Below are 27,389 nucleotides of genomic sequence, written 5' to 3'. Positions count from 1 at the left end.
TCAGAAAGCTCAACCAAACTTTTAACAACTATCAAGATTTTTAGAGGGACAACCGCCCCCTTCCTTTTACCCCGAGGGGCGGATCTTTACATAGTTTCAAAAAGAGAACGCGTTTCATATTTTACTCACCACTCTCGACTTTTAAAAATCAATCCGACCAGTAAACCAATAAAACCATAGTTTTTTTTTTCAATAAAGATCCCATTTTTATTACAACTTTATACAAAGGCAACACGTACATAGTTCGGTTGGTGGAGATACAGCTAGGATCCATCATCTATCTATCATCAACACCGTCCAATCGAAAACGACACTCACATTCACATTCACATTCACATTCATATACCCTGAAAAAAATTGGCTGCTAACATATCATATCTCACCCATTTCCATATATATCCCTTCCTTCACTAAAACACCAATCCTTCATATAATTCTTCACTGAAATCACAAACCCTTTGTAAAGTAAGCTGCTTTCCACTACAAATAAACATTAGGAAGACACACAGAAAGTGGGTTTTTTGGATTCTTGTTTGTTTAATGGGTTTCTGGTCAGATTTCAATATTTTTTTATAAACCCTTTGTTCTTCTCTCTCCTCTCGTGTAGGATAATCACAAAACAGAGCGAGAAAGAAGAGAGAGAGAGAGAGGGTTTGGAAAGATTGAAGGTGTTGTTTGTCTTCATTTGCTCTGTTCTTTTTTCATCTTTTTCCGTTAGAAATCCCACATCTGTAAGATTCATTGCCACATGGTGAAATGCTCTTGCCACAATTTGAATCTTTTTCACTATTAAACAACACCCATCTGCTTCAATTTCACAATTCCCATCTCAATTTCTTCAATTTTCAATCATGGATATTAGGGTTTTGGAGCTTACTGCAACTGGGTTCAATCTCACTTTCCTCTTACTCTCCTTCTTGATCCTGTTCGCCAAAAAGATCACTCTTTACGTCAATCAAAACACTGTTAGAAAAGAAGATACCGATGACAACAGAACAACTAGGGTTCCTGTAGGATCTGAGTTTCTGAATGTTGAAATTGGTAAACTTTATAAAGCATCAGTTTATTCTTCTTTTTATGTGCTTTTGATACAAACTGTTGTCTTGTGTTACGACGTCGTTTGTTTGATTACTAAATGGGAAAAGGGTGTGAGTTTTGAGCCTCTGTTGTTGCCTGCTTCACAGGTTTTAGCATGGTTTGTGTTGAGTTTTTCTGTTCTTGATTGTAAGGCTAAAACCCTAGAAAAGTTCCCATTGTTGATAAGGGTATGGTGGGTTGGATCTTTTTTGATTAATTTGTGTACCCTTTATCTCATTGGGAAAGTGTTTGCTGTTGAAGGGTTGAAGTTGTTGAAAGTTGATAGTGTTTTAGGTAATCTTGCGGCCACACCGGCTTTAGGGTTTCTGTGTTTTCTTGGGTTTAGGGGTGATAGTGGGATTTGTATAATTAGGGGGTCGGGTCTTCAAGAACCGTTGTTGATCGAGGAAGAAGATGCAGGGTGTCTTAAAGTAACGCCGTATAGTGATGCCGGTCTGTTTAGTTTGGCAACACTATCGTGGCTAAACTCTATTCTTTCGACTGGCGCGAAACGACCTCTTGAGCTTCGAGACATTCCGCTTCTTGCACCCGAAGATCGTTCCAAGTTTAATTACAAGATTTTGAATTCGAATTGGGAACGATTGAAGTCCGAAAATCAGCCTTCGTTAGGTTGGGCTCTCGCAAGGTCGTTTTGGAAAGAAGCTGCGAAAAACGCGGTCTTCGCAGGATCGTACACGCTCGTGTCGTATGTGGGCCCGTATATGATTACGGATTTTGTCGATTATTTGGGCGGGATCGAGCGTTACCCTCATGAAGGGTACATTCTTGCAGGCGTGTTTTTCGTAGCGAAGTTGATAGAAACGTTAACCACCCGACAATGGTATCTAGGGGTTGATATTTTGGGAATGCATGTAAGATCGGCTCTTACCGCCATGGTTTATCGAAAAGGTTTAAGACTCTCGAGTTCCGCTAGGCAAAGTCACACAAGTGGCGAAATCGTAAATTACATGGCGGTTGACGTACAAAGGGTAGGTGATTACGCATGGTATCTCCATGACATATGGATGTTACCGATGCAAATCATTCTCGCTTTAGCGATTCTTTACAAGAGTGTCGGGCTCGCGTGTATTGCAACGTTAGTCGCCACTATTTTATCTATAGTTATAACAATACCGTTAGCAAGAGTTCAAGAACTATATCAAGATAAGTTAATGGCTGCCAAAGATGATCGAATGCGGAAAACTTCCGAGTGTCTTAGAAATATGAGGATTTTGAAATCACAAGCATGGGAAGATAGGTATAAAGTACGATTAGAAGAAATGAGAAGTGTCGAGTTTAAATGGCTCAAAAAGGCGTTATATTCACAAGCATTTATCACTTTCTTTTTTTGGAGCTCACCTATCTTCGTGGCGGCGGTTACTTTCGGGACTTCAATCTTGATTGGCGGTCAACTTACAGCGGGAGGGGTGCTTTCGGCATTAGCCACTTTTAGAATCCTTCAAGAACCGTTAAGGAATTTTCCCGATTTGGTTTCGATGATGGCTCAAACGAAAGTTTCTCTTGATAGAATCACGGGTTTCCTACAAGAGGAAGAGTTGCAAGAAGATGCGACGATCGTGTTGCCACGCGGGATGTCTGACGTGGCGATTGAACTTAAAGACGGTGAGTTTCAGTGGGACCCGTGTTCTCCAAGGCCGACATTGTCTAATATTCAAATGAAAGTTGAAAGAGGGATGCGTGTAGCGGTTTGTGGCAGCGTGGGGTCCGGGAAATCGAGCTTTCTTTCTTGTATTCTTGGTGAAATCCCGAAAATATCCGGTGAAGTAAGTCGTAACTTCATTTTAAGTCTTTAATTTATTTATTGTTAACGTCATTTCTTTTGGTTTTAATTACGGTTCAGGTTCGAATTTGTGGGTCGGCAGCTTACGTATCGCAGTCCGCATGGATACAGTCCGGAAACATTGAAGAAAATATTTTATTCGGTAATCCAATGGATAAGGCTAAATACAAAAGAACGCTTCAAGCATGTTCGTTGAAAAAAGATTTGGAGCTTTTTTCACATGGAGATCAAACGATTATCGGTGATCGCGGTATAAACTTGAGCGGGGGCCAAAAACAACGGGTGCAGTTAGCAAGGGCTCTTTATCAAGATGCTGACATCTATCTACTTGATGATCCGTTTAGTGCTGTGGATGCACACACTGGATCAGAACTCTTTAAGGTGCAGATGTAGTTATTTATCGTTTACTGAAATTTTAGTTTTTTAAAGATCGATTATAACATAATACGTGACGGTAATATTTTGCAGGAATACATCATGACGGCACTAGCAACTAAAACGGTCGTTTTTGTGACTCACCAAATCGAGTTTTTGCCTGCTGCTGACTTGATTCTGGTAATAAAAAAAATTCTTTTTATATATTTTTTTAATTCGTTTGGTATAGACGAGATGTGGATCTTGCAAGTTAAGAAATGTAGAAAATAAGGAAAGCAATTTTGAGTTTTTTTTTTAAATTAGTTTGGTATATAGAACTAGTAATGCTAAAATAAATGAGGTTTTTTTTTTTTTTTTTTTTTTTTTTTTTTTTTTTTTTTTTGAATAGAAATGGCAATTTTGAGCCATTTACTTGTAACCGGGCCGATTTGAATTTAGTTTTACATCTAACGGGTCAAATACGTGCATTAAAAAAGTAGGGAAAAGGAAATGGGTTGAAAGTTAGTTACCCGATGTGTTTTTTTTTTTTTTTTTTTTTTAATTTACAAAACCTGCTAAATAATCTTACTTAGAATAAATGTGATTATTATTGAGATAATATGATATTTGCAATCATATTTGACATTAATTATTTATAACAAAAATTGCTTGTTTTTGGAGAAAGGTGTTTCGTGTTAACCCAACCTCAACCTGACGTGTTCCAACCGTAACAAAGAGTATTTCTTAAATAGAGTTGGTAACAGTTATGTTAGGCCCATACATGGAAACAGCATTACAACGAATAAATAGGGTTTTTCTAGCTTGTGCCCTATGCTAAGGGGCATTTATTGCACATAAATTTCCATCAACAATATCCAGTTAATATTATTTATCTAATTTTCTTATTCTAGCAATGACAAATTCTTTTAGAATTAACCAAAGGTTTGATATTCCATATCTGGGTCCTCGTGGTTTCAAAATCTTGCCATTTTCGTCCCTGAGGTTTGGCAATTTATTGCGACTTTCGTCCCTCGAGGTTTGGCCCTCAGGGACGAAAATGACAAGATTTTGAAACCACGAGGACCCAGACGCGGAAAAACAAACCTTTGGATGAAAGTCGCTAAAATGGTCAAACCCCAGGGACGAAAGTGACAATTTACTCTTGTATTTATTTAGCTTGGTTTAAAAATGGCGAAACCACATAAAGGGCAAAAAGGCGCGCCGCGCCCTAATGTATCGTTCTGGGTCAAAATTGGGGCGTGTAGGAGGTTCATACGTAAAAACAACCAAAGGGATAAAGAATTATGAAAGGTTTACGTGTTAAATAGGTTGATATGTGAAACAGATGATAAGAGGTGCAACATCTGGTTGTAAATAAAGCTTATTTGGTTGTACAGAGACGTGTGCCTCGGCTTTTGGGTCCGTAACGCCTCGGAGCGGCTCACGCTTTTTTAAACCAAGTTTGTTAGTATATATATATATTTTTATATCCAAAAAAAAAAAAAATTTCAGGTTCTGTGTTATTATTATTGTTATTTCCATATTGTAGGTTCTTAAAGAAGGTCAAATCATTCAAGCCGGTAAATACGACGAACTTCTGCAAGCAGGAACCGATTTCAACACGTTAGTTTCCGCTCACCATGAAGCAATCGAAGCAATGGATATTTATAACCACTCAGACGACGAGTCAGATGATAACAACGATTTGATTAAAAACTGCGACTCAGTCGGAAGCAGTATGAACACGACCACAAACGTCCCGATCGAAAAAGAATCGGTTTCAGGTCAAAAAGTCATAAAAGAAAAAAAGAAAGCAAAACGTTCACGAAAAAAACAACTGGTCCAAGAAGAAGAAAGAGAACGTGGTAAAATTAGCATGAAAATTTACCTATCGTATATGGGTGCGGCGTATAAGGGTTTATTAGTACCGCTTATTATTATCGCACAAACGTTATTTCAAGGTCTTCAGATTGCTAGTAATTGGTGGATGGCCTGGGCTAACCCGCAAACCGAAGGGGATACGGCTCGGGTTAGTAATTTTGTGCTGATTGCGGTTTATATGGCACTTGCGTTTGGGAGCTCGTGGTTTATATTCGTTCGGGCGGTTTTAGTGGCTACGTTTGGTTTAGCTGCTGCGCAGAAACTGTTTGTGAAAATGCTTTATAATGTTTTTCGGGCACCGATGTCGTTCTTTGACTCTACTCCAGCAGGACGAATACTGAATCGGGTATGTTTCATATATAAATTTTTTAATACTTTATAGTTTAGATTTTTTGTTTCGGTTTAGTGTTAATCTTTTTTGATATTTCAGGTATCGGTTGACCAAAGTGTTGTTGATCTCGATATTCCTTTTAGACTCGGTGGATTTGCTTCAACGACAATCCAGCTTCTCGGTATAGTTGGGGTAATGACTCAAGTGACGTGGGAAGTGTTGCTTCTTATTGTCCCGATGGCGATCACATGCTTGTGGATGCAGGTGATTGTTTTTATCTTACAATACTTTTGTGTAGAGGTGGTAATTTTGACCCGTTTGCTCGAGAACGGGTTGATTCGGGCGATGTTTAATCACTTAGCAAGTTGAAATTTGCCCAATGCGTACTATTAATGCATTAAACCTCTTAAATCGTTTTACTAAAAATGGTAATACTACGGAAATAATATAGTTTTCCTAATCATAGTTAAAACACTAATTGTAAGAAGGATTTATAGAGTGACAAGTGTCCAATAACCTAAAATTAAACCCACTACATCACCACCCAAAACCTAAACACCCACCCCCACCCCCTTGGCAAAAATAAAAAATAAAACATTTTTTTTTTGGGTGGGTGATGGGGGTGGGGGTTTAGGTTTCTGGGTGGTGGTGGATGTTTAAGGGTTATTTTTTTTTATTTTTTTTATTTTTTATGTAGTGGGTTTTTTAGGAGTCTTTGTACCCTTCTTACAATTAGGATCCTTTGTATTTGACCCTAATCCTGTTTCTGATAATTAATAATCTGGACAAATTGTGTTCGGGTCAACCAGACCGGACCCGTACCAAAAATTACCCGTTTGACCTGGAAACATGTAGGTTAGGGCATCTAATACGGTTTTTAAAAGTTTATTAGGAGGTTATTGGATCAGCTTGCATTGACAAAAAAGTAATGAACTAATAATAATTGGCGTATGCTTTCTTCGTGCAGAAATACTACATGGCATCGTCAAGGGAATTGGTGCGAATTGTTAGCATCCAAAAATCTCCGATTATTAATCTTTTTGGGGAATCGATTGCTGGGGCAGCAACAATTCGAGGTTTCGGGCAAGAAAAAAGGTTTATGAAGAGGAATCTTTATCTTCTTGATTGTTTCGCCCGCCCGTTTTTCTGTAGCATTGCTGCTATCGAATGGCTTTGCTTACGCATGGAGTTGTTATCAACTTTTGTATTTGCTTTCTGCCTGGTTTTATTAGTGAGTTTCCCGCGTAAAGCTATAGATCCTAGTAAGTATTTTCACTATTTTTTCATAACACATATATCTATTTATGTGCCCTTATGAATTAAATTACATTACATTTTATCAGGTATGGCGGGCCTGGCTGTAACATATGGTTTGCAATTAAACGCTCGTTTATCACGATGGATACTTAGCTTTTGCAAGCTTGAAAACAAGATTATTTCTATAGAGAGGATTCATCAATATTGCCATATCCCGAGTGAAGCTCCACCCGTCATTGAAAATAACCGTCCCCCGCCCTCATGGCCCGAGGAAGGAAAAATTGAAATTATAGATCTTAAGGTATATATATATATATATATATAATATTTTGAAAACTCATAAACCTTTTGACATGCGTAACATTTCGCTGCTTGCTAACTTTTAAATGTTGGTTAAGGAATTAACATGTGTTATTTAGCGTTAATTAATAAAAGAGGAGAATGGTATTTCTTAGTGTTTCCATAATTAAGAAAATTAATGAAAACAGGGATTAGGAAAAGTATAATAGTATTGGTGTAGGATCAAACACAAAGTCTCCTTAAAATAAGAAGTCGTAAGAAGGGTATCAAACGGACTCCGACTGACCTCATTCAAGCGGCATTGGAACCGTCTCATCGAACTCTACGATATGAGATTTTAGGTTTTCACTTTGGATTTATAGCTTGTAGATTTTAAATTTTTTTGTTTATATCATTGTGTCTTTTCTATATTTGCGTTATTGTGTCTTTTTTGCGACTCATTATGTCTTTTTTCCTCGACATTGTGTTATATTTTTCGGCATTGTGTTATATTTTGCGATCCATTCTGTCTTTGTACACTTCTTAGATTTAGAAGACTTTGTAGGATAACTTTACCCTAATAGTATTCTCGATTTGATTTGATTTTGTATTTTGTTAATTTTATTTTAATAAAGATTTTGTTTGGGTCATATAAAAATTTTATATACTCATAAGATTGATTTTCTATATTCAATAGGTTCGTTATAAGGAAAATTTGCCTGTGGTACTCCGTGGTGTGACATGTGAATTCCCGGGAGGGAAGAAAATCGGAATTGTTGGACGTACCGGAAGTGGTAAATCGACACTAATTCAAGCGTTATTTCGACTCATTGAACCTGAAAGTGGCCGGATTATTATAGATAATATCGATATTTCATCAATTGGCCTACATGATCTACGTTCTCGACTCAGTATTATACCACAAGATCCTACTTTATTTGAAGGGACCATTCGGGGCAACCTTGATCCCCTTGATGAGCATTCAGATCAAGAAATTTGGGAGGTTAGATATTTAAATTCAGATTCTTCGATTTTTAAGATGTTGATGTTAAACATCATAGGCAACTTAACTTCTTAAAATATATAAGAGTAAATTGCCAAAATCGTCCCTGAGGTTTGGGCATGTTTGTCAGTTTCATCCAAAACAACTTTTTGTACCATATTGCCCTTCACTTTTGGGAATTGTTGCCATTTTCATCCGAACGGCTAACTTTTTTTTTTGCCAAAATCGTCCCTAAGATTTGGGATCTTTTGCCATTTTCATCCAAATGTCTCACAGAAAAAACAAAGCAAATTAGATGTTTGGATGAAAATGGCAAAAAAACCCAAAGGTGAAGGGCAATATGGTACAAAAAAGTTATTTTGGATGAAACTGGCAAACATACCCAAACCTCAGGGATGATTTTGGCAATTTACTCAATATATAATTTGTAATTTTCATGAGTTTTTAAATGGAAAGTACTTCTAGCAACTCTTCGTAACAATACCAACTATGAAAATGATATTTGGATTCAAATTAGTCATGAATTTAATTTTATGTAATTTTGGTGCCCGGACTTTTTTTTGTTCTTTTGTTAGAAACATTTCTACATGAAAATAAAGGCGTTTTTTTTTAATGATTAGGCACTTGATAAATCTCAACTTGGAGATACGGTTCGTGAGAAGGAGCAAGGGCTTGATGCACCAGGTATGTTTTACATGATAATTTGAACTCGAATAAAAAGGCTTTATGTAGTTAAATTCAGATGTGAAGAATTTTACGCCCCCCCCCCCCCGGTGGGTTGCTAACGGGTCAAAATGGTAATTTTTATGCTAAACGGGTGAAATTTTGTTAGCTGAAACATGTTTTGTCTAAAATTACAATTTTTATAAAAATATAGTGCGTAAATTATTACAATAGTTGTATTATTTCAATAGCACTAAGTTTTTTAAATAAAATAATTTAGATGGTTTTATGCATTAGACCCCCTGTAGTGGGGCGTGATATTTGATTTTTTTTTTCTCCCATAACGTCCCGAACACCATGACGGGCGGCGTTATGGGGGCTTTTTTGGTTGATGGCGCCATGCATATAGCGGCGCTATGTGTGTTTGGTTTTCAGACTTTGACCAATCAGAAACATTTAAGGGTTTTTATAACTAATTAAAAAATTGAAAATTAATAATTAGGTAATGATGGGTAGGGGCTTTATAACTACGGCCTTAAGTGACATAAAGCCCCTGTGTGACGTGGCACGACACGTGTCGCATAACGCCCACAAAGGGGCTTTATGACTACGGATGGCCTTAGGGTAGTTTTTTTGTCGAGGGGTCAAGCTATCGTCTAAAATATTATTTTTATAAATTAATGGTGTATAAAATATGATTACAAAAGTTATCTTATTTCAATAATGGACTAATGGTCATTTCTTTTATAGAATAATTTAAGTGGCTGTATCATGTATACATTGAAAAGTACACTTTATGCGACTTTCAACTTTTTCTAACCCATTTGTGACATTCTTTTAAAGATTTTTTTACCCATTTGACCAGTTAGAAACAAAACTCAACTTGAAGTGTCACCTCTCGTTAGTGCCATTTTTGAGCAAAATATGATAAACAGAGAATATTTTTGAGTAGTGATGGATTTTTTGTTATGAAATTCTTGCAGTTTTAGAAAACGGCGACAATTGGAGTGTGGGCCAACGACAACTTGTTTCGCTTGGCAGGGCTTTACTGAAACAGGCCCGAATCCTGGTTCTAGATGAAGCAACGGCTTCGGTTGATTCAGCAACTGATAATTTAATCCAAAAGATTATTCGTCAAGAATTCAAGGATTGTACTGTGTGTACTATTGCTCACCGTATCCCTACTGTCATCGATAGTGATCTGGTCCTCGTTCTTAGTGATGGTAAGTAAATTGACTCCCATTTGGTCAACCAGAATTATATGCTCACATCATTTTAGGACGCGTAATTTTTAATAAATGTGAAAATGGTCGGATTGACCTTGAGGTGGTTTGGGCCAAATCAAATAATTTTTTATACAGGTTGAAATGGGCCGTGTTGGGTCGAAAGCGTTACATCTAGATTGACGATTCAACATTTTCTGTTTCGTATTTCTTTTCTATTGTTATAATATCAATACATTAAAGATGATTTACAAAACTATTTATAAAAAGTATGATTAAGTAGGGCTGGCATATCGTGTCAACCCGACCTGTTAAGACATGAACACGATAAGACACGAACCCAAAACAGGTAAACACAAACACGACACGAAATCTTATCGTGTTAGATTTTCCTAACACGACCACGAACCTGATAATAAACAGGTTACACGAAACACGACCTGTTATTAAATATATAAACTTTACTTCTAGGTATTTTTTATTTTAAAATTAGGAGCCCCAGATATTTTTTTATTTAAAATTATAAACGTGTCATTTACGGGTCTTAACAGGTTAACAAGTATTTAACCTGTTATAGACACGAAACCTGTTCACTTCGTATAGGTACGTGTCATGTTATTGTGTTCGTTTAGAAATTACAAGCCTTGTGATTAACGCTTTTTAAGGAACAATTTAGGAGGTTGTGAACACTTTGACTTTATCTTGGTCAACTTTAAATTCTTATAACTTTATAAGTGTTCCTAACTAGAGTCTACATCAATACCTACATGCAAACCATCCTGCTTCAGGTTGCTTGTTGATCAAGAAAACTTCTATCAGATCGATAATTGCAGTGTTTTACACGTGTTTTGTAGGGCAAGTTGCGGAATTTGATTCTCCCACTCGACTATTAGAAGACAGGTCATCGATGTTTTATAAATTGGTAATGGAATACTCGTCTAGATCAAGTGGCATCCCAGATTTTTGATACAAATGGTGTGCCCGGATACACACGTTAATCAAGAACCGAAGAAGTAGGATCAAACTGCATGAATCAATCGAACTCAACCCTGCTTCTGTTTCTCGAGCTGTATGTTGACCGAAAGTCAAAACTGGTGCGAAAGAGGGGTTCGTAACACGATAAACGTGCCAAAAAGGTACATGCTAGAGAGCAAAAGCTGTTATAATTGTGTGATTCACATGTTGTTGAATGTTGACATACTTTGTAACATAAATAATCTGGAACCCTAAAGAAAGTCCTTATTTTTTGGTAATTATTAGTGAAAAGAAGCAATCAGGAACCATCTTTTTGTTGTCAAATGCAATAATTTATGTTCTTTAATATGATTTTAGTCAAAAAAAATTTCAAAAATTTTAAACCTAAATTGAGTAGCTTTTGTAGCATTGATTAATGATTAGAGTAAACTTCTATTTTGCTCCCTGTGGTTTGGTCACTTTAACGGTTTTGCTCCAAACCTTTAAAAATAGCCATTTTACTCCCTGATGTTTCGGTTTTTTTGCCAGTTTGCTCCCCGCCTCTAACTCCATCTAAATTGTTTGTTTTTCCATTTTGCTCCCCGCAGGGAGCAAACTGGCAACAAAACCAAAACATCAGGGAGTAAAATGGCTATTTTTAAAGGTTTGGGGCAAAACCGTTAAAATGACCAAACCACAGGGAGCAAAACGGAAGTTTACTCTAATGATTATCTAATCATTTTCTGATGGTTTTGTTGACTTTTTTACTTGACTTTTTAAGAGGTTTTCTCCGGCCTGGAATTTGATTGAAACGATACGCCTTCATGCTTTATGATACTCGGCTTTTGGGTCATTTCGTCGTGTTTGTATGTAAATACAACTTTTGTTTCTATACTTTTTATGTTACCTTTAGATTTAGTTGACTAAATTGTAGGATTGATGGCATGCCTTGATTTGTGCCAGGCTATATCCAATTCATATATTTAGACTATTTTGTCTAAAGTGAACACACAGTCACACGCGCTAAAATCCACCTATTGTCTACTTTGTGGAACTTGAATCCGCACCAAAAACCTTTTTGTTCCATTCAATGAATATTTAAATGTGTGTGTAATCTTCAACGTATGTGGTTCTCTTCGAAAGTTCAAGTTTAAACATTCTAGAGCTTTCAAGTTGCATGACACGTGTCACAATCTGTTGCGATACAAATTGTGGGGGGGGGGGGGGTGTGCATCCCCCAGTTCCCACTAAGCTGCGCCAATGCATTTAATCCCTAAATCCATATGCAAGTAAACTCATCTTGTGTTTAGAATACCCCACAACATGTATAACTTATACAAGTTCTCTAGTGTTTCTTTTGCGTTTAAATACCACACTTTCTTCTCTAGCACTATCCAATGATTGACAACAATCCTACTAAGGTTTTTTAGATCAATCAGAAAACTTTAGAAATATGCTAAATGACCATTGTTATAACTAGACATGAAAAATTGAACGTTGTTAGGAACATATAGCAAAGAAAAACATTGTTAGGAACATGAAGAAAGGAATGAACACCGTTAGGGTTCGTTCAAGTGGGAATGCAGGAACATCATGAAGAACGGTTGGAACGTTAATTCACCATAGATAGAAACACTAGATGATACCTTATTGCTTTAGCTACAAGTTTTGAATATGAATACATCTAGTATAAAATGGAAGAATGACATGTTACATTTCAACAACTATAAATGAAAGTGTCGGTGGGAATAGCTCCTGTCCCCTATTAGTTTAAATTGGTGGCATAGTCAATAGTGTCAGGCAGCTATTTTCAACAACTACAAATGAAAGTGTCGGCATGAATAGTTCCTGCCCCCTATTGGTTTAAATGGGCGGCATAGTCAACAGTGCCAGACAGCTGAAAGTGTCGGCGGGAATAGTTTTTGCCCCCTATTGGTTTAAATGGGCGGCATACTCGATAGTGCCAGACATCTATTTTCAACAACTACAAATGAAAGTGTCGGCGGGAATAGTTCATGCCACCTATTGGTTTAAATGGGCGGCATAGTCAACAGTGTCAGGTAGCTGTCTGACACTTACTTATTGGCCCAGCAAATTTCCGATTTTATTTCGCTTTAAAATTACGATTTTGTCATCAGTATAAAATTATGTTTTTGCCCCCACTTAAAAATAAATTTGCGCTTTTACTCCCAGCTAAAAATTTCGATTTTGCCCTCGGTTAAAAATTACTATTTTGCACCGTTTAAATTTACATTTTTGCCATTAGTTTTTCCCCTTAAAATTACGATTTTGCCATCAGTTCAAAATTATGTTTTTACCCCCACTTAAAAATAAATTTGCGCTTTTGCTCCCAGCTAAAAATTTCGATTTTGCCCTCGGTTAAAAATTACGATTTTGCCCCATTTAAATTTACACTTTTACCATTAGTTTTTTCCTTAAAATTACGATTTTGCCATCAGTTTCAAAATTATGTTTTTACACCCCCCCCCCCCCCGACTTAAAAATAAATGTACGCTTTTGCTTCAGGCTAAAAATTTCAATTTTGCCCTCGGTTAAAAATTACGAATCCGTTTAAATTTAGAGTTTTGCCATTAGTTTTTTTCCTCGCAGCCAAATTATGATTTTTCCCCCAACTTAAATTTACATTTTCTCTATCGTGTTTGTTTGTTTTCCTGGTTAAATTACAATTTTGCCCACAGTGTAAATTTGCAGTCATACCGGCAAGTGCCTGGCACTCCCCCAAGGGCTGTTCAAAAAGCTCGTGGCTCGGAGCTCGCTCGAATTTTGCTCGGAAAAAGCTCGCTCGATATGGCTCTGTTTAAAAGTGAGCCGGCTCGGCTCGGCTCGTAACGAGCCGAGTTGGCTCGGTTTGGCTCGCTTTGTAGCTCGGCTCGGTTTAGCTCGGATTTTTTACTTATAATAAATTTTAATTTTATATACATTTTAATATATTACAAAAAAATTGATTACTATTTACATGTATATACGTTTGTAGTTTGATATCTATAGCATATTTGAAGGTTGATTATCATACTAATGAACTAATATTGTATTTCATTGAAATTAAAATTTATTTTGCGCTGTTGAACTTGATTTTGGTTTGTAATGTATTTGGTTCAACTTATTTTGAATATATTCTTTTAAAGTATTGAATAATATTTTAGGCTACTGAATTTTAAAAGGATATATTAATGTTTTTTTATAAAATCGAGCCAAGCCGAGTCGAGCCAGCTCGGTTTAAAACCAAGCCGAGTCCGAGCTTAGATTTTCAGCTCAGTTTCAAAAACGAGCCGAGCCGAGCCAGCTCGGTTTATAATCAAGCCGAGCTCGAGCTTTGCCTGGCTCGGCTCGGCTCATGAACAACCCCCCATTGGTCCTTCTAATTTACGATTTCATCCCTGAATTAAAATTTTTATCTGGCCCTCGGTTCAAAATTATGTTTTTCCCATCGTTTTATTTTTTTAGCAAAACTCTAAAAGTTTTTTTTTTTAATTGGTTTACTCCATTTAATTTTTTTTTCGTGTCAAAAAGCTGCCTAACACTCACTCATTAGTCCTGAAAAATTACACTTTTGCCCTGAGCCGAAAATTACGGTCTTTTTATAGTTTTAGTTTTTTCCCTAGCAAAATTATAGTTGTATTTTTTTTAATTGATTGAGAATTATTCGACCATCGCCCCGCAACACGGGTGGGGCATCAACTAGTTAATAACACACACGACTAGATTTCGTATATGTATCGGCCCTGACATAAAGTTCAATATGATATAGGATTGGGGTGTGCACGGTTCGGTTCGGTTTTTGGGTAAAACAAAAACCGTAACCGAAAGTTCGGTTTTTGGTTTTTAAAAACTGTTCGGTTTCGGTTTTTTCGGTTACGGTTATTTCGGTTTTAGTAACGGTTCGGTTCGGTTTTTCGGTTTTTGAAACAAATTACGTAAGATTCAAAACTTAAAAGTGTAATTCAAAGTTTAAGAATCTTTCTTAAAAGTTTACATTTAAGTTAATATATTTAGTCTTTTAAATTAATATTATTCACATAAACCTAACATTCTAATCTATTTTAATGTTTCTTCAAAGTTTTTGTTAAGACGTTTTCTTTTATTACTTTGAAAACTATTTAATTTTTATATTAAACTTTGAGTTAAATGCTTGGTTGGTCTCTGTGGTTTTCAAAAATTGCAGACTTGGTCCTAGTGGTTTACTAATTACACGTGTGGTCCCAAAACTTGTAAAAAATGAACTCGGTTGGTCCCTAGCCGTAACATCAGTTAAATTTTTCAGTTAACTATGTATGAAATAACTATATTACCCTTGAACAATTAAAAACCTAAATTTCTCATTTAACTCTTTTAACAAAATATGAACATGTATATGTTTATATCCAGTTTCTTTCTCTCTCCCTCACAACAACCATCATCAATCATCATCTTCAAACAACAACAATCTGAGTTATCCCCTTCCACCCATCTTATTCTCATCCAATCTCTAAACCCTAGCCACCCTTAGGGGCGCCGGCGGCGGCGTTTATGGTGGTACCAATCCGGTTGTTCTTGAATCTGAGCAAAGGTGTGGCAGCAGAGTTAGGGGCGGCGGCATTTATGGTGGTAACAATCTGGTTGTTCTTGAATCTGAGCAAAGGTGCGGCGGCTGAGTTAGGGGCGACGGCGGTGGATGAGTTGATGGTGGTGTTCTTGAATCTGAGATTTAGGTGAGATGATGTTGATGGATGAGATGATTTAGTTTGATTTAAGTTCTTCAATGTTTGGTGGTTGTATAGATCTGAAACAAATGATGAGATGATGTTGGTGGTGGTTATGAAGATGGAATTAGATATCATATGTATCGATGTTTCTCTCTGTTGCTAAATGGAGTAGTAGTAAAGGTTGGTCTCATATATATGGTACTTTTATGATAGGTTTGACTACTATTAATCTGTATATGTGTCGTGTATTTGGGACTAGATCATGTTTCTTCTATTGAATATTGAAAAAAAATTGTTGGCTTTGTTAATTTTTTAACTTGGAGGTTTCTTAAAATCAAAATTATATGTCTGTTCTTTGTGAGTTATGGTTCTTAGGAAAAAAACTTTTAGTAAACAGATAAAATTTGTCTATATGGAAAAGAAACTTTAGTCGTTCAAACTTTTGAATTCCATCTTCAGTTTCCTTCATTGTTTTCTTTACATTATCATTGGTTTCACCAAATTAAGGTGGTCTCTCTAAGCTCCTCTCGCACTTGTTCTAAATTGTATGATTGATGTGTCAGATGGAATTTGAAGTTAAGGTTTGAAGATGGAATTGCATTGTTTGAAGATGTTTATAATGTTCAAATTTTGTTAAAACTAGTATTAAGAGCCCCCGCGTTGCGGCGGGGGCATAGACCGTGCCAAGTAGCACTAATGCTACACAACTACAAGCGACCAACAACACCGGAACAGCTCGTAAAAACAAAATAAATAAAAAGGAAAAAATAACACCGAACGGAAAACATACGTAAAATCGTTGAACCACGTATGCCAATTGCGACATGTTAATGCGAAAAAATTTGAGTGAAATGTAAAAATATAAAAGAGTAACTAAGTCGATCTAATACCACGCGTGTTACGACGAACCTGACAAATAGGGAAAATAAACGCGTTGTGACGGTCTTGTCAAATGGGAAAAAATAGTACAAAAAAACTTTGAAACTCGCACGTACGTTACGGCGTGTTGACTCGCAAAATTAGAACGAAACGTAAAACAAAAAATTTGCAAAAGATAAAAAATACGTGGATCAAAGTTAAAAATAAAAATGTGTTGGGGTTAAATTGCAAAAGATGAAAAGTTTTGAGTTAAAAGTAAAAAAAACAAAAAGCTTAAAATGCAAACAATGTAAACCATTGGGTTAGAAGGGAAAAAATAGAATTTTTTTTGAAAGACTCCCAATGCATAGAGTACATCTCAAGAAGCTTAAACATTTTGTTAATTTATAATATGGTAATATGGATATAAACATGGACCTGTTCATATTTTTTAATTGCTTAGGGACAATTTAGTCATTTCACACATAGTTAACTGAGAAATTTAACAGAGGTTAGGGCTAGGGACCAACCGAGTTCATTTTTGACAAGTTTTGGGACCACGTGTGTAATTAGTAAACCACTAGGACCAAGTCTGCAATTTTGAAAACCACACGGACCAACCAAGCATTTAACTCTTAAACTTTGTTAGTTCTTGTAAACAATGGATAATTTTAATGATAAATAAACATGGTAATGTTCTTATTATAAATAGTAAATTACAAGTTTTGTCCTTTATGTTTACACCAAATTGCAGGCGCTGTCCTTTTTTCCAAAAGCTTACAGGCGTTGTCCTTAACCTTTCAAAATCTTGCACATTATGTCCTTTAGGCCAAACCCAGTTAGAATTTTTGGGTAAATCTGGTCATGTGCATTGCACATGAGGGCAAATTTGTCTATTCACATTCCCAGAGGCTATTTTGTAAAGAAATTTTATTCGGGGACTATTTTGTACAAAACTTAAAAATAAAAAATATATAAACTCTCCCCGTATGCATATGGAATTCAATCCACCTGCTACCATTACCGTTCGCCTGAGATGTCGGAACCTTGCCGGAAAGTTGGAACGACCAATACACAGTCTGAGTCATCACTTGCCTCGCCGGAACGTTGCTGCCCGGATTCCTCACTCGAACTCCCCGCCATTCTTCACACTACACACCTCCCTAAACACCACTCCAATTCCACCTAAACACAACAACAATCATCAAATTCAACCATCAGAACATAAAATTCATAAAATGATACCTAAAAAATCAACTGAATGAATCTTTTCCGGAATCATAAACAATTTGGCTTCAAAAACATTCATCAAACACTTGGTAGGCATACATAAAAACAACTCAGTTACAAACATATGAATCGAAACCCTGCACATCGAATGAAACAAGCATCAAACATCAGGTAAAATAATATTTGCCTCCTGCAACTTCTTTCGCCGGCCTTTTGATTCCACAGGAAAAGGTTGCAACATTAAAAAGAGCCTACAACACATACATGATGTATGAGATTGTAATTTATACATTTAATAAATATGATATGAAAGTATGAAGTACCTTCCTCCATATAGCAGAAAACCCAAGGCAGCAAACAAGCGCACCTTTGCAAAGAACATCTTGGAAAGGATCACCATAAGACTAGTCACTATGGTGACCAAATTGTACAAACGGTTACCACATGGTAAATAGGACAAAATTGTAAGAAATTATTTTTAATTAAATAATTGAAATTTATGGACAGGTTGGTATGACAAACAATGGTTGCACAACCAACATAATATTAATTCTTTATTCTTTTTTCTATTATTTAACTTCTATTTCTTTATAATATATAATTCTTTTTCCTTTTTTATTATATAACTTCTATTTCTTTATAATAAAATTTTAGTTTAGGTTGGGTTGGAATGTGGGTGAAAAATTGGATTGGGTGGGGTTGTGTAGGTGAAAGAGAGAGAAATTAGTATTTTAATAAAAGATTGGGTTGGGTTGGGTTGTGATAGTGAATAGTCTAACCTGCACGCACGGGCTTCCACCAGATTGCTAGCCACAATGCTATCTGTTAAGAAATCAAATTATACGTTAACGTTAATTACCCGCTTCATGTTTCATCCAAAATATAATATTATTTTACCTGAGTGTTTGATGGTAACAGGGGTGGGTTGTGGTGCTGAACTTTTGATAGTGGGCGACGGAGAGTGTGTAGACTGGAGAGAAGAGATAGAGAGGAGAGAGAGGGGGGGGGGGGGGAGAGAGTAAGGTTTTTTTTTTTTTTTTTTTTTTTTTTTTTAAATTATATATATACTAGGTTATATACCCGTGAGCTTCACGGGTTATGGGTTGTTTTAAAAAAAAACCTATATCTATAAAATTATTATTTTTTGTATGATTTATAAGTAGCGATGACAATGGGTCGGGTTTGGGACGGGTTTAGGTAATCCCAAACCCAAACCCGATTAGATAAGCTTGTCCCAAACCCTTCCAAAATCCGTCGGGTTTCTAGCGGGTAAATACCCATCGGGCATCGGGTATACCCGGCGGTTTTCAGGTAAACCCGTTAATTAAAAAAATTTCTTGCTACGACCATCACAATAGATCTGCAAATTAAAAGACAAACGTTAAATAACATCACAAGGTAACTAAGCTCCCAGTGAAAGATATGTTCCCCCATCAAAAAAAGATAACCCACCTAATCTCGACATATTGTTAATAATTTTTGCGAGTATGTATTTTAACTTTTATATTCAGTCTACAGAAATAGTCTTTCTATGGGAAGATGCATAAGTCCTGGGACAACATTTTAGTTAATGTAGTATGATTTTCTCGCTCTTTTAATGGTTAAAGCCCAAAAAAGGCTGCTTCATATATGTGATTATGATGGAGAAACTGATAAGATTGGTATGATTCACATCTAATTTGTATGATATGGGTTGGGTTGGGTTAGTCGTATAACAGGTCAAAATGGGTAAATATGCTCATTAAGGTTACAAAGCATCACAACGTAGTCAAATAGTTCCCACTTGACTACAAACCATATTAGTCTCAAAATAAGGATTTTAAATAACCTCAAATAAGGTTTTTGATAAATCAAATAGCATAAATCTTTGATGAGAAAGACCAACAAATATGAGTATCACTCGGATGCGAAAGAAATAGCAGCCAAAATATAGATGACACTATGTAGAAAAAATTAGCTACCTCGTATTTATGGTGCATGTCGTAGGGTTGATGGTTTGTGTTATAAATCTAAGGGTCTCTCTGCTAGGCTCAACAATATTTACATGACACTTGAAGTCTTGAACTACATGTTGTGTTCGAATGTAGCACGTCCACAAGCATGGCAATGGTAATATGGCATGTCCACAAGCACGACAATGGTAATATGGTGCCATTCTACATTATTTGGACTAGGAATGAGCATTTGGTACTGGTTAACGGTACCGAATTATTTTCGATACCGATTTGGTATTCACTTTTTCGCTTTTTTGGTACCAATATTTTACAATTTTTTACCTTCAAATACCGGCACCGTACCGAAAATTTTTCGATACCGGTACCGTTACTCAAATTTGACGATTTTCAGGACCTATACTGGTGCCGAGCTCATCCCTAGGTTTGATGATTACAAGAAAAAGTTTTTACTTTGTTTTATACATTTTTTAACAGTCACAAATTTATGGAATCTAGGTTTGGAACTACTTATAAAAAAAACTCGTATATTTTAAGATACCTTTTTATACACAGGCGCAAGTTAGAACAGGCCTCTGAGGGTTTTCTCATCGTATCGCAAATCTCTCGTCTTCCTCGCGTCTCTGAACCGAACACGATGCAGACCGTTTCTCGGAGATTAGCTCGTGAAAATTTGAGCTCTCGCACATCGATTTACTCTCTCAAATCGCTTTATCCTGTTTCCGATCGCTGTAATTTGTTTATTTATCAATTTATCCATTTCTAGGGTTTCATTTTATTCATTTTCCATATGTTGTTTAAATTTCATGAACTGATGCAATGCAGGTTACGGTGAGTATGATCGGCGTTATGCCTCTACGCTTACCACCAAAGGTATTGGACATCTGGTCCGCAAGGGTACTGGTGGAAGATCGTCTGTTAGGTATACATTTTCTATGATTTTGTTTGTTAAACGTGTTTGTATCATTAGAACATGAGTTAACAATTGAGATTTGTGAATCTGGTGATTGTAGTTTGATTTGGTTTAGTTGATGCATAATTAGGTTTGATGGATTTGAAAGGTAGTAGTTGTTTAAATGAAATGGAAGTTAGTTGTTAATGTAGTTTGGATGTCATTTCTAATCGGTCGTCTTTGGAGCTCAAACATAATCCTAAGTCAGGTTGCATCTTTTTTTTTTTTAATTTTTTTAATTTTTTTATGTTTGTTATACATTTGTTTATGTTAATATGGATGTCGGTTTTTGCTCACCGGTTCGTTTTATTTCTTAACTTAGCTGCTTAGAGCCTGAAGTTGTACCTCCTTTCGATATGATGTGTAGAATTCAATAACTGAGAAGCAAGACACTTTAAAATAGTAAAGAAATTGGGTGAAGTTTGTGCTTTAGAAGTGATACATAGAGATGCAGCCAATGGGGAAAGTAATGCATATTCTTGTTTAGATGTGTGAGTGTGTGACTCTATTGTAGTTTAGGTGTGTAGGAATTGTTTTCATTTCGTTTGATTATGCTCTTACTTTCCTAGTCCGAGACTTATTAACGGTGAAATTAGCTGATGACTATGTGATGCTCTTCCACGATGATTGATTTACAGTGGGATAGTTGCTACAGTATTCGGGGCTACTGGTTTCTTTGATCAATTATTTTTTTTATATCATTTGTATAACTGTGAAGCAAGGCATACTAAAATAGTAAAGAAGTTGGATAAAGTTCGTACTTTAAAAGTGATAAATAGAGATGCTGCAATAGGTAAAATATGCATATTCTTGTTTAGATGTGTACCTCCATTTTAGTCTAGGTCTATGTAGGAATTGTTTCATTCTGTTTGATTACTCTGTTAGGTTTCTAGTTTGAGATTTGTAAATGGTTAAACTAGTTAATGACTGTGTAATGCTCTCCATTACATTGATCAATCATTCAATTTGGTATTTTCTGATATGCAGTGGGATAGTTGCTACAGTATTCGGAGCTACTGGTTTCCTTGGGCGTTACTTGGTGCAACAGCTTGGTTAGTAGATTATTAGTTTTGCAGACTATGCTTTAACATATCACAGAAACCATCTAACAGTTCATCTTAAGCTGAAGTTACTTTGTGTTTTGTGACGCCTACTGATATTAATTCTTTGTATATCTGGCAGCTAAAACGGGTTCACAAGTGCTAGTACCATTTAGAGGTTCCGAAGATTCGCCCCGTCATCTCAAACTGATGGGCGATTTGGGGCAGGTAACTTACACAATAATCGTTCTTAAAAGTCTGTTTATGTTTGATGCTAGAAATGATCACACTCTCTTTTAACTCACACAGATTGTTCCCATGAAATATAATCCTAGAGATGAAAACTCAATTAAGGCAGTCATGGCCAAGGCAAATGTTGTGATTAATCTCATAGGTAATTGTGTAATATCATCCTTTTGTTCGGTTTCCCTACACGTGTTGGTGAAAACCGTTTTCACGTTGTAACCATTTTTTCACAGGAAGGGAATATGAAACCAGAAATTATAGTTTTGAGGAAGTGAACCATCATATGGCTGAACAACTTGCAAAGGTAAGTCTGTGCATCTATTTTTTTTAGTATTATCGTGACCTTATTCGTGTGTTTTACTTATTTTGTTTATTTTTGTTTTCTGTGACAACTTTCTTTACTGGTATATTTGTTATCTAACGTAGGGTTTTTTTTTCATATGCAGATTTCCAAAGAACATGGTGGAATCATGAGATTTATACAACTGTCGTGTTTAGGTGCATCTAAATCATCTCCATCTAGGATGCTTCAAGCCAAGGCTGCTGCAGAAGAATCCATCTTACGTGAATTGCCTGAGGTGAGTTAAAATGAATTTACATATATTATGGTAACATAAATAAATGGAAATTCGGCACATGCTTAAACTTTAATGGTTTGTTTGTCTTCAGGCCACAATACTGCGACCTGCAGTGATGGTTGGTACAGAAGATCGGATCTTGAACCCATGGGCTCAGTTCGCTAAAAAATATAACTTTCTTCCAATGATCGGGGGTGGTTCTACTAAGTACGACTTAATTTGCTTCCTTTTAACTTCTAAATATATTCTAACACCTGAAATGTACCAAGTAACTTAATTGAATTAGTAGATAAGTTACTTTATGTATTTGTTGTGTACAGGATTCAGCCTGTGTATGTTGCTGATGTCGCCTCTGCAGTTGTTGCGGCATTAAGTGATGACGGTAGTAGCATGGGAAAAGTGTATGAACTTGGTGGGCCTGATGTTTATACACTGCATCAATTGGTGACTCTAAACTCTATTTTTTTGCCACAACTTTCTTTTACTTGTTCAAAGTAATTGTTTAACTGAAAATTTTCGTATCTATGTTTCTCAGGCTGAACTTATGTATGAAACGATTCGAGAATGGCCTCATTATGTTAACGTTCCTTTCCCTATTGCTAAGGTATTTGAATAATAGCTACCGCATTGTGTTAAAATCTGTATGTAACTATGAATCAGCAACCTAATTTTTGTTATTAAAAATGCCTCTTTTAAAACTATTCTACCATCATGATAAAATTCTGTAATGCTAGGAACCCAAATTATGTGCTTCATGTCATATATTAATGTTTAATGCCCAAAACAAAGGAATTAGGATAAAGTTCCCTTCCCGTTAAACTCTCATATCATAATGCATGTTTTAAGGCAAGGGTATAAACGTCCCAAATTTAAAAAATGGGTAACAATAGAGTAAATATCTAATGTTTCGGATGCAAGCAAACAATATATGAGGTCATACATATTGTAGCACACTATGGGCGTCTTATGACCATTTTTATTTTTAGCCAGTCTTTTTTAATCTTAGCTGTTTGAGATAAAATATAACCCAAGCTGTTGATTTTATTTCGTTTGGATGTATACTTGTGTATTTATCTTAGGCGATCTCAACACCTCGAGAAGTATTTCTTAATAAAGTTCCCTTCCCGTTACCCTCACCAATCATCTTCAATTTGGATGTGATTAATGCTCTTTCTTCAGATACTCTCGTCTCAAAAGATGGTTAGTGTTTCAAACCTAACTCTATACAGATTTTCATTTCAGGAAACAAACATTGTTTTTACCTAAGAAAGAGTAATTAGAGTAAAAATCAATTTTCGTCCCTAAGTTTTGGCCAGTTTTGCGACTTTCTTCCAGATGTTTGTTTTTTCGCATCTGGATCAAAAAGGTTTGAAATATTGTCATTTTTATCCTGCTCGTTAACCCCATCCATTCTTCTCCGTGAAGTCATGGTTATTTCTGTCTTTTTTGTTAACTTAAAGGGTAATTCGATCTTTTTCACTTTATGTACAAGCACTTAGCATAATGTACATTTATTCAAAAGACCGAATTGTCCTTTAAGTTAACAAAACACACGAAAATACCCCTGACGTAATGGAGAAAAAATGGATGGAGTTAACGAACCGGATGCAAATGGCAATATTTCAATCCTTTTGGATCCAGATGCGAAAGAACAATCCTTTGAACGGAAGTCGCAAAACTGGCCAAACCTCAGGGACGAAAATGGCTTTTTACTCCCTAAGAAATTATTGAAATTACAGTTCCTTTGATCGAAGGTAATATTGTAAGTGAAGTAGTTTGCACCATAAAAGTCAACATAGTCAAAGTTACTAACAGCCCAGCTGCTACGCCATCAATTTAATAATGTGAAGTGTGAACACACCAGATAACCTTAGATCAAGTTTTTGAAAAGTTCAATGGTTAAAACAAATTTCGTTATACTTAGATTATTCCATTGTCTTTTATAGCCTTCTGATATTGATATACCATGGTTGTGTTTGTAGCTCTGACATTCAATGATCTTGAGCTTGTGCCACATAAGGTGAAGGGATATCCTATTGAGTACCTTATCCAGTATCGCAAGGGTGGACCCAATTACGGCTCTACAGTCAGTGAAAGAGTGACTCCAGAGTCTTATCCTTGAGTTTTTATAATTGAATGTTCAAATATGTAAACTTGGTTGCATGATCCAACTGGTACCTCTGAGGTATGCCCTACACTTTATTTTTCTCCATTCGTAAATTTTATGTTGTTTTGTACTTCCTGATCCCATTAAAATTCCGATATTCGACTCCTCACATAGTTCAGGAATATAATATTATATGTCTTAGATATCTAATTGTCTGAGGAGTTTTCTTATAGGTAAAAAAATATAAGTAGAGGTGGCAACTTGGGGTTGGGCTAAATCGGTAATTCTTAATACGGGTCATGTCAAATTGACGCGGCAACATTTTTTGTTTTTGTTTTTTTTTAGTTAAATAAACATCACATTATATATATGATTGGGAAAACTGTGATATTAAAATAATATTTGTAAATAAAGTGTGCCGACTGCACGTCGACTTATTTAACTTGTTTAATCTTAAGCAAGGTTTTTTTGGTTCACCGATTTCACCTGTTAGAGATAACACTACCTAAACCGGTATAGTTTATGTAATTTTGGATATAGTTGCCATCTTTGATAATGAGTATAGGATACATAATTGATCTAGTTACTTATGAATGAGTCGACTTAAGTTATCATGTTATCTCTAATAGAGTAACGGGTTAAATGGGTAAAATATAAAAAATAGCACAACGGGAAATAGATTTTTGTCTGTGTTTTAGTGCATACAACCTTCTTAAATTGGTATATTAAACATATATTATAGTTTTGTTATCGTATTTAATAAACTGTTTGGACCATAAGTGTTTCAGGTCAATCAACCTTGCGAATATATATGAAATAACTGGGATGGAGGAAGTCTTTTTGTTAGAATTAAACATTTGGAATTTTAAAAAAAGTTGATGTTTCCAGGTGCATTTGTTTTCCCCAAGACAAAACTGAGGAATAAAAAGATTTCAAGTCTTTTATCTTGGATGGCCTTGTATAATACTTCTGTTAAAGTTTAGAAAGAAGCATGTTCTTGGAGGACTAACTTTGCTTCATGAGTATTGTTTTTTGAATTATTTTTAATTTGGAAATGTTTAAATATAATCCAGATAATAAAACTGATCAATTGTTTTTGTTATATCAGTGGGGTGATGGGGAAAGCTGTTAACTTAAAATCCGTTTTAATTGTGGTGGCAATCATGATTATTTTTCACAGTTGATTTGGTAAAAAGTTTACATATGATTAATTGATCTCAAATTATACAACGTTACTCTGTTACTCTTATAAGGGGACTAGGGGTGGAATCACTAGTGATGGATTCCATCACTCCCACTATCCAATCAACTAATGCCATGTCATCAATCCAATTTCCATCACTAGTGATAGAAATGTAGGAGGGGTGGAATCACTAGTGATGGGGATTCCAATATACAAGTATTAATGCACAATGTACAAGTCATACCCTATAAAACTCAAAAGTTTAACGCGTAATGGTGGTAACGCGTTAGATATATAACGCGTAATGGTGGTAGCGGCGGCGGTGTGCTTTACGGCCATCACGCGTTCTTTTCTCCCATAACGGGACCGCCCCGTCCTGCCTAACACTTGTTGACTTAAAAACCGGTTCAATGGGTCACCCATGCATGGCCATTTGTTGCCATTGTCCACTTGTATGGTTGTAAAAATCCTGACTAGGCGTCGATTAATTTCCGACTAATCTTGATTAATTCTAATTAATCCCCGATTAATCGTTAGTCTTCATTTCACCGCTCGACTAGCGACTAGCGATTACAACAATGTCACCTTGTTGATGCTGCTTACACATGTATTGCTGACACAACTAACACCATCGCGTGACACCTGTCATCCCCGCCGCCTCCAACATGTCACTAACCGTCATGGAAAATTTAGTGGGTGGACCTATTTTGATGTCATTTTTTTTTTTCTAAAACGACTTATTTTTATCACAAGCATGTTTTGGTTTGAACCTGTTTTAACATGAACCAAATTGATATATGGTCAGTCCATGCATGGCCATTCGTTGTCACCACCCTTATTGATGACACCACTAGCATCATTGCAGCCAGTGGCGCAGGTTAGAAGGGGCCAGGGGGAGGGGGGGACCCTATGGACTTTTCGCTCAGTAGTGTTATTATGTAGCTTTCGTATAGAAATTTTTGGGTATATACGTTTTCGACCCTCCGGTTATGTAGAAATTTTTTGGTATATACGTCCCCCTCGGAAATCTCAAGCTTCGCCACTGATTGCGGCCGCCACGTGTATCATCCAGCCACCTCGAACATGTCACTAACCTCCATTGAAAATTTTGTTGGTGAAAGAGTGGATCTATCTTCATGTGACTTTTTCTAAAATAACTTATTTTAACACAAGCCTGTTTTGGTTTGAATTCGTTTTGATATAAACCATTTTTTTTTCTTTTTTCTGAAACGGTTTGTTTTTACTTGAAGGTAATTTGGCACCATACCCAATACGGTCTCAGGCTTAATTTTTATAATCCAAGGTTTTAATTGGCTCGAACTTGTTAAAATAATAAATTAAAACTCTAATTATCAGGAATTTATTGTGGTATCATACGCATATATTTAATACTAGGTGCCGGCACGTCACAAGCCCCACTGCATTTGGAAGTTGGAAACATTTAACAATAAAAATTAAAAATTAAAAATTAAAAATTAAAAATTAAAAAAACATTGTTATCATTTAACAGTAAGACATAAAATTTATTATTTTTTTGACCCAACTCATAGCTATCTACCTGGTGTTGGTTTGACTCGCTTGTTAAACGTCCTAATTTAAAGAAATCAATCAAACAGAGTTTTCTTAAAACACTCTAAGATGATGAATATATAGAACGTATTCCAATCTTCTCGAAATTGATGCGCCAATCTACAAAATCATGCCGCTATTTGTTCAT

The 27,389-nt window shown here is 35.9% G+C and overlaps 2 protein-coding genes across 4 annotated transcripts; both read left to right on the top strand.

Annotated features, from left to right (window-relative positions):
* The first annotated feature begins 225 nt into the window (after positions 1-225).
* LOC110871436 (ABC transporter C family member 5) lies at positions 226-11,152 on the top strand. Its single transcript, XM_022120193.2, has 11 exons — positions 226-2,861; positions 2,939-3,259; positions 3,347-3,433; positions 4,782-5,459; positions 5,544-5,708; positions 6,412-6,706; positions 6,788-7,002; positions 7,678-7,983; positions 8,604-8,667; positions 9,630-9,869; positions 10,724-11,152. Exons 1-11 carry the CDS (start codon positions 852-854, stop codon positions 10,834-10,836), a joined length of 4,494 nt encoding a protein of 1,497 aa, XP_021975885.1. The 5' UTR covers positions 226-851; the 3' UTR covers positions 10,837-11,152.
* An 8,906-nt stretch (positions 11,153-20,058) lies between these two features.
* Positions 20,059-25,591, top strand: LOC110871451 (NADH dehydrogenase [ubiquinone] 1 alpha subcomplex subunit 9, mitochondrial). 3 transcript variants are annotated; one of them, XM_022120198.2, is made up of 13 exons: positions 20,059-20,297; positions 20,392-20,488; positions 21,506-21,570; positions 21,701-21,786; positions 21,868-21,952; positions 22,038-22,108; positions 22,251-22,382; positions 22,474-22,589; positions 22,703-22,826; positions 22,918-22,986; positions 23,462-23,582; positions 24,365-24,567; positions 25,378-25,591. In XM_022120198.2, exons 1-12 carry the CDS (start codon positions 20,204-20,206, stop codon positions 24,502-24,504), a joined length of 1,200 nt encoding a protein of 399 aa, XP_021975890.1. In that variant the 5' UTR covers positions 20,059-20,203; the 3' UTR covers positions 24,505-24,567; positions 25,378-25,591. The 3 variants fall into 3 exon arrangements, with proteins under 3 accessions (XP_021975890.1, XP_021975897.1, XP_021975893.1); XM_022120205.2 differs by having other exon boundaries at positions 25,278-25,591; XM_022120201.2 differs by having other exon boundaries at positions 25,270-25,591.
* Positions 25,592-27,389: the final 1,798 nt, after the last annotated feature.

Source organism: Helianthus annuus, chromosome 1 (genome assembly GCF_002127325.2).
Source record: "Helianthus annuus cultivar XRQ/B chromosome 1, HanXRQr2.0-SUNRISE, whole genome shotgun sequence".
Taxonomy (NCBI): Eukaryota; Viridiplantae; Streptophyta; class Magnoliopsida; order Asterales; family Asteraceae; genus Helianthus; species Helianthus annuus.
The sequence above is the reverse complement of the archived record's forward strand: the minus strand, read 5'-3'. Positions and strand labels throughout refer to the sequence as shown.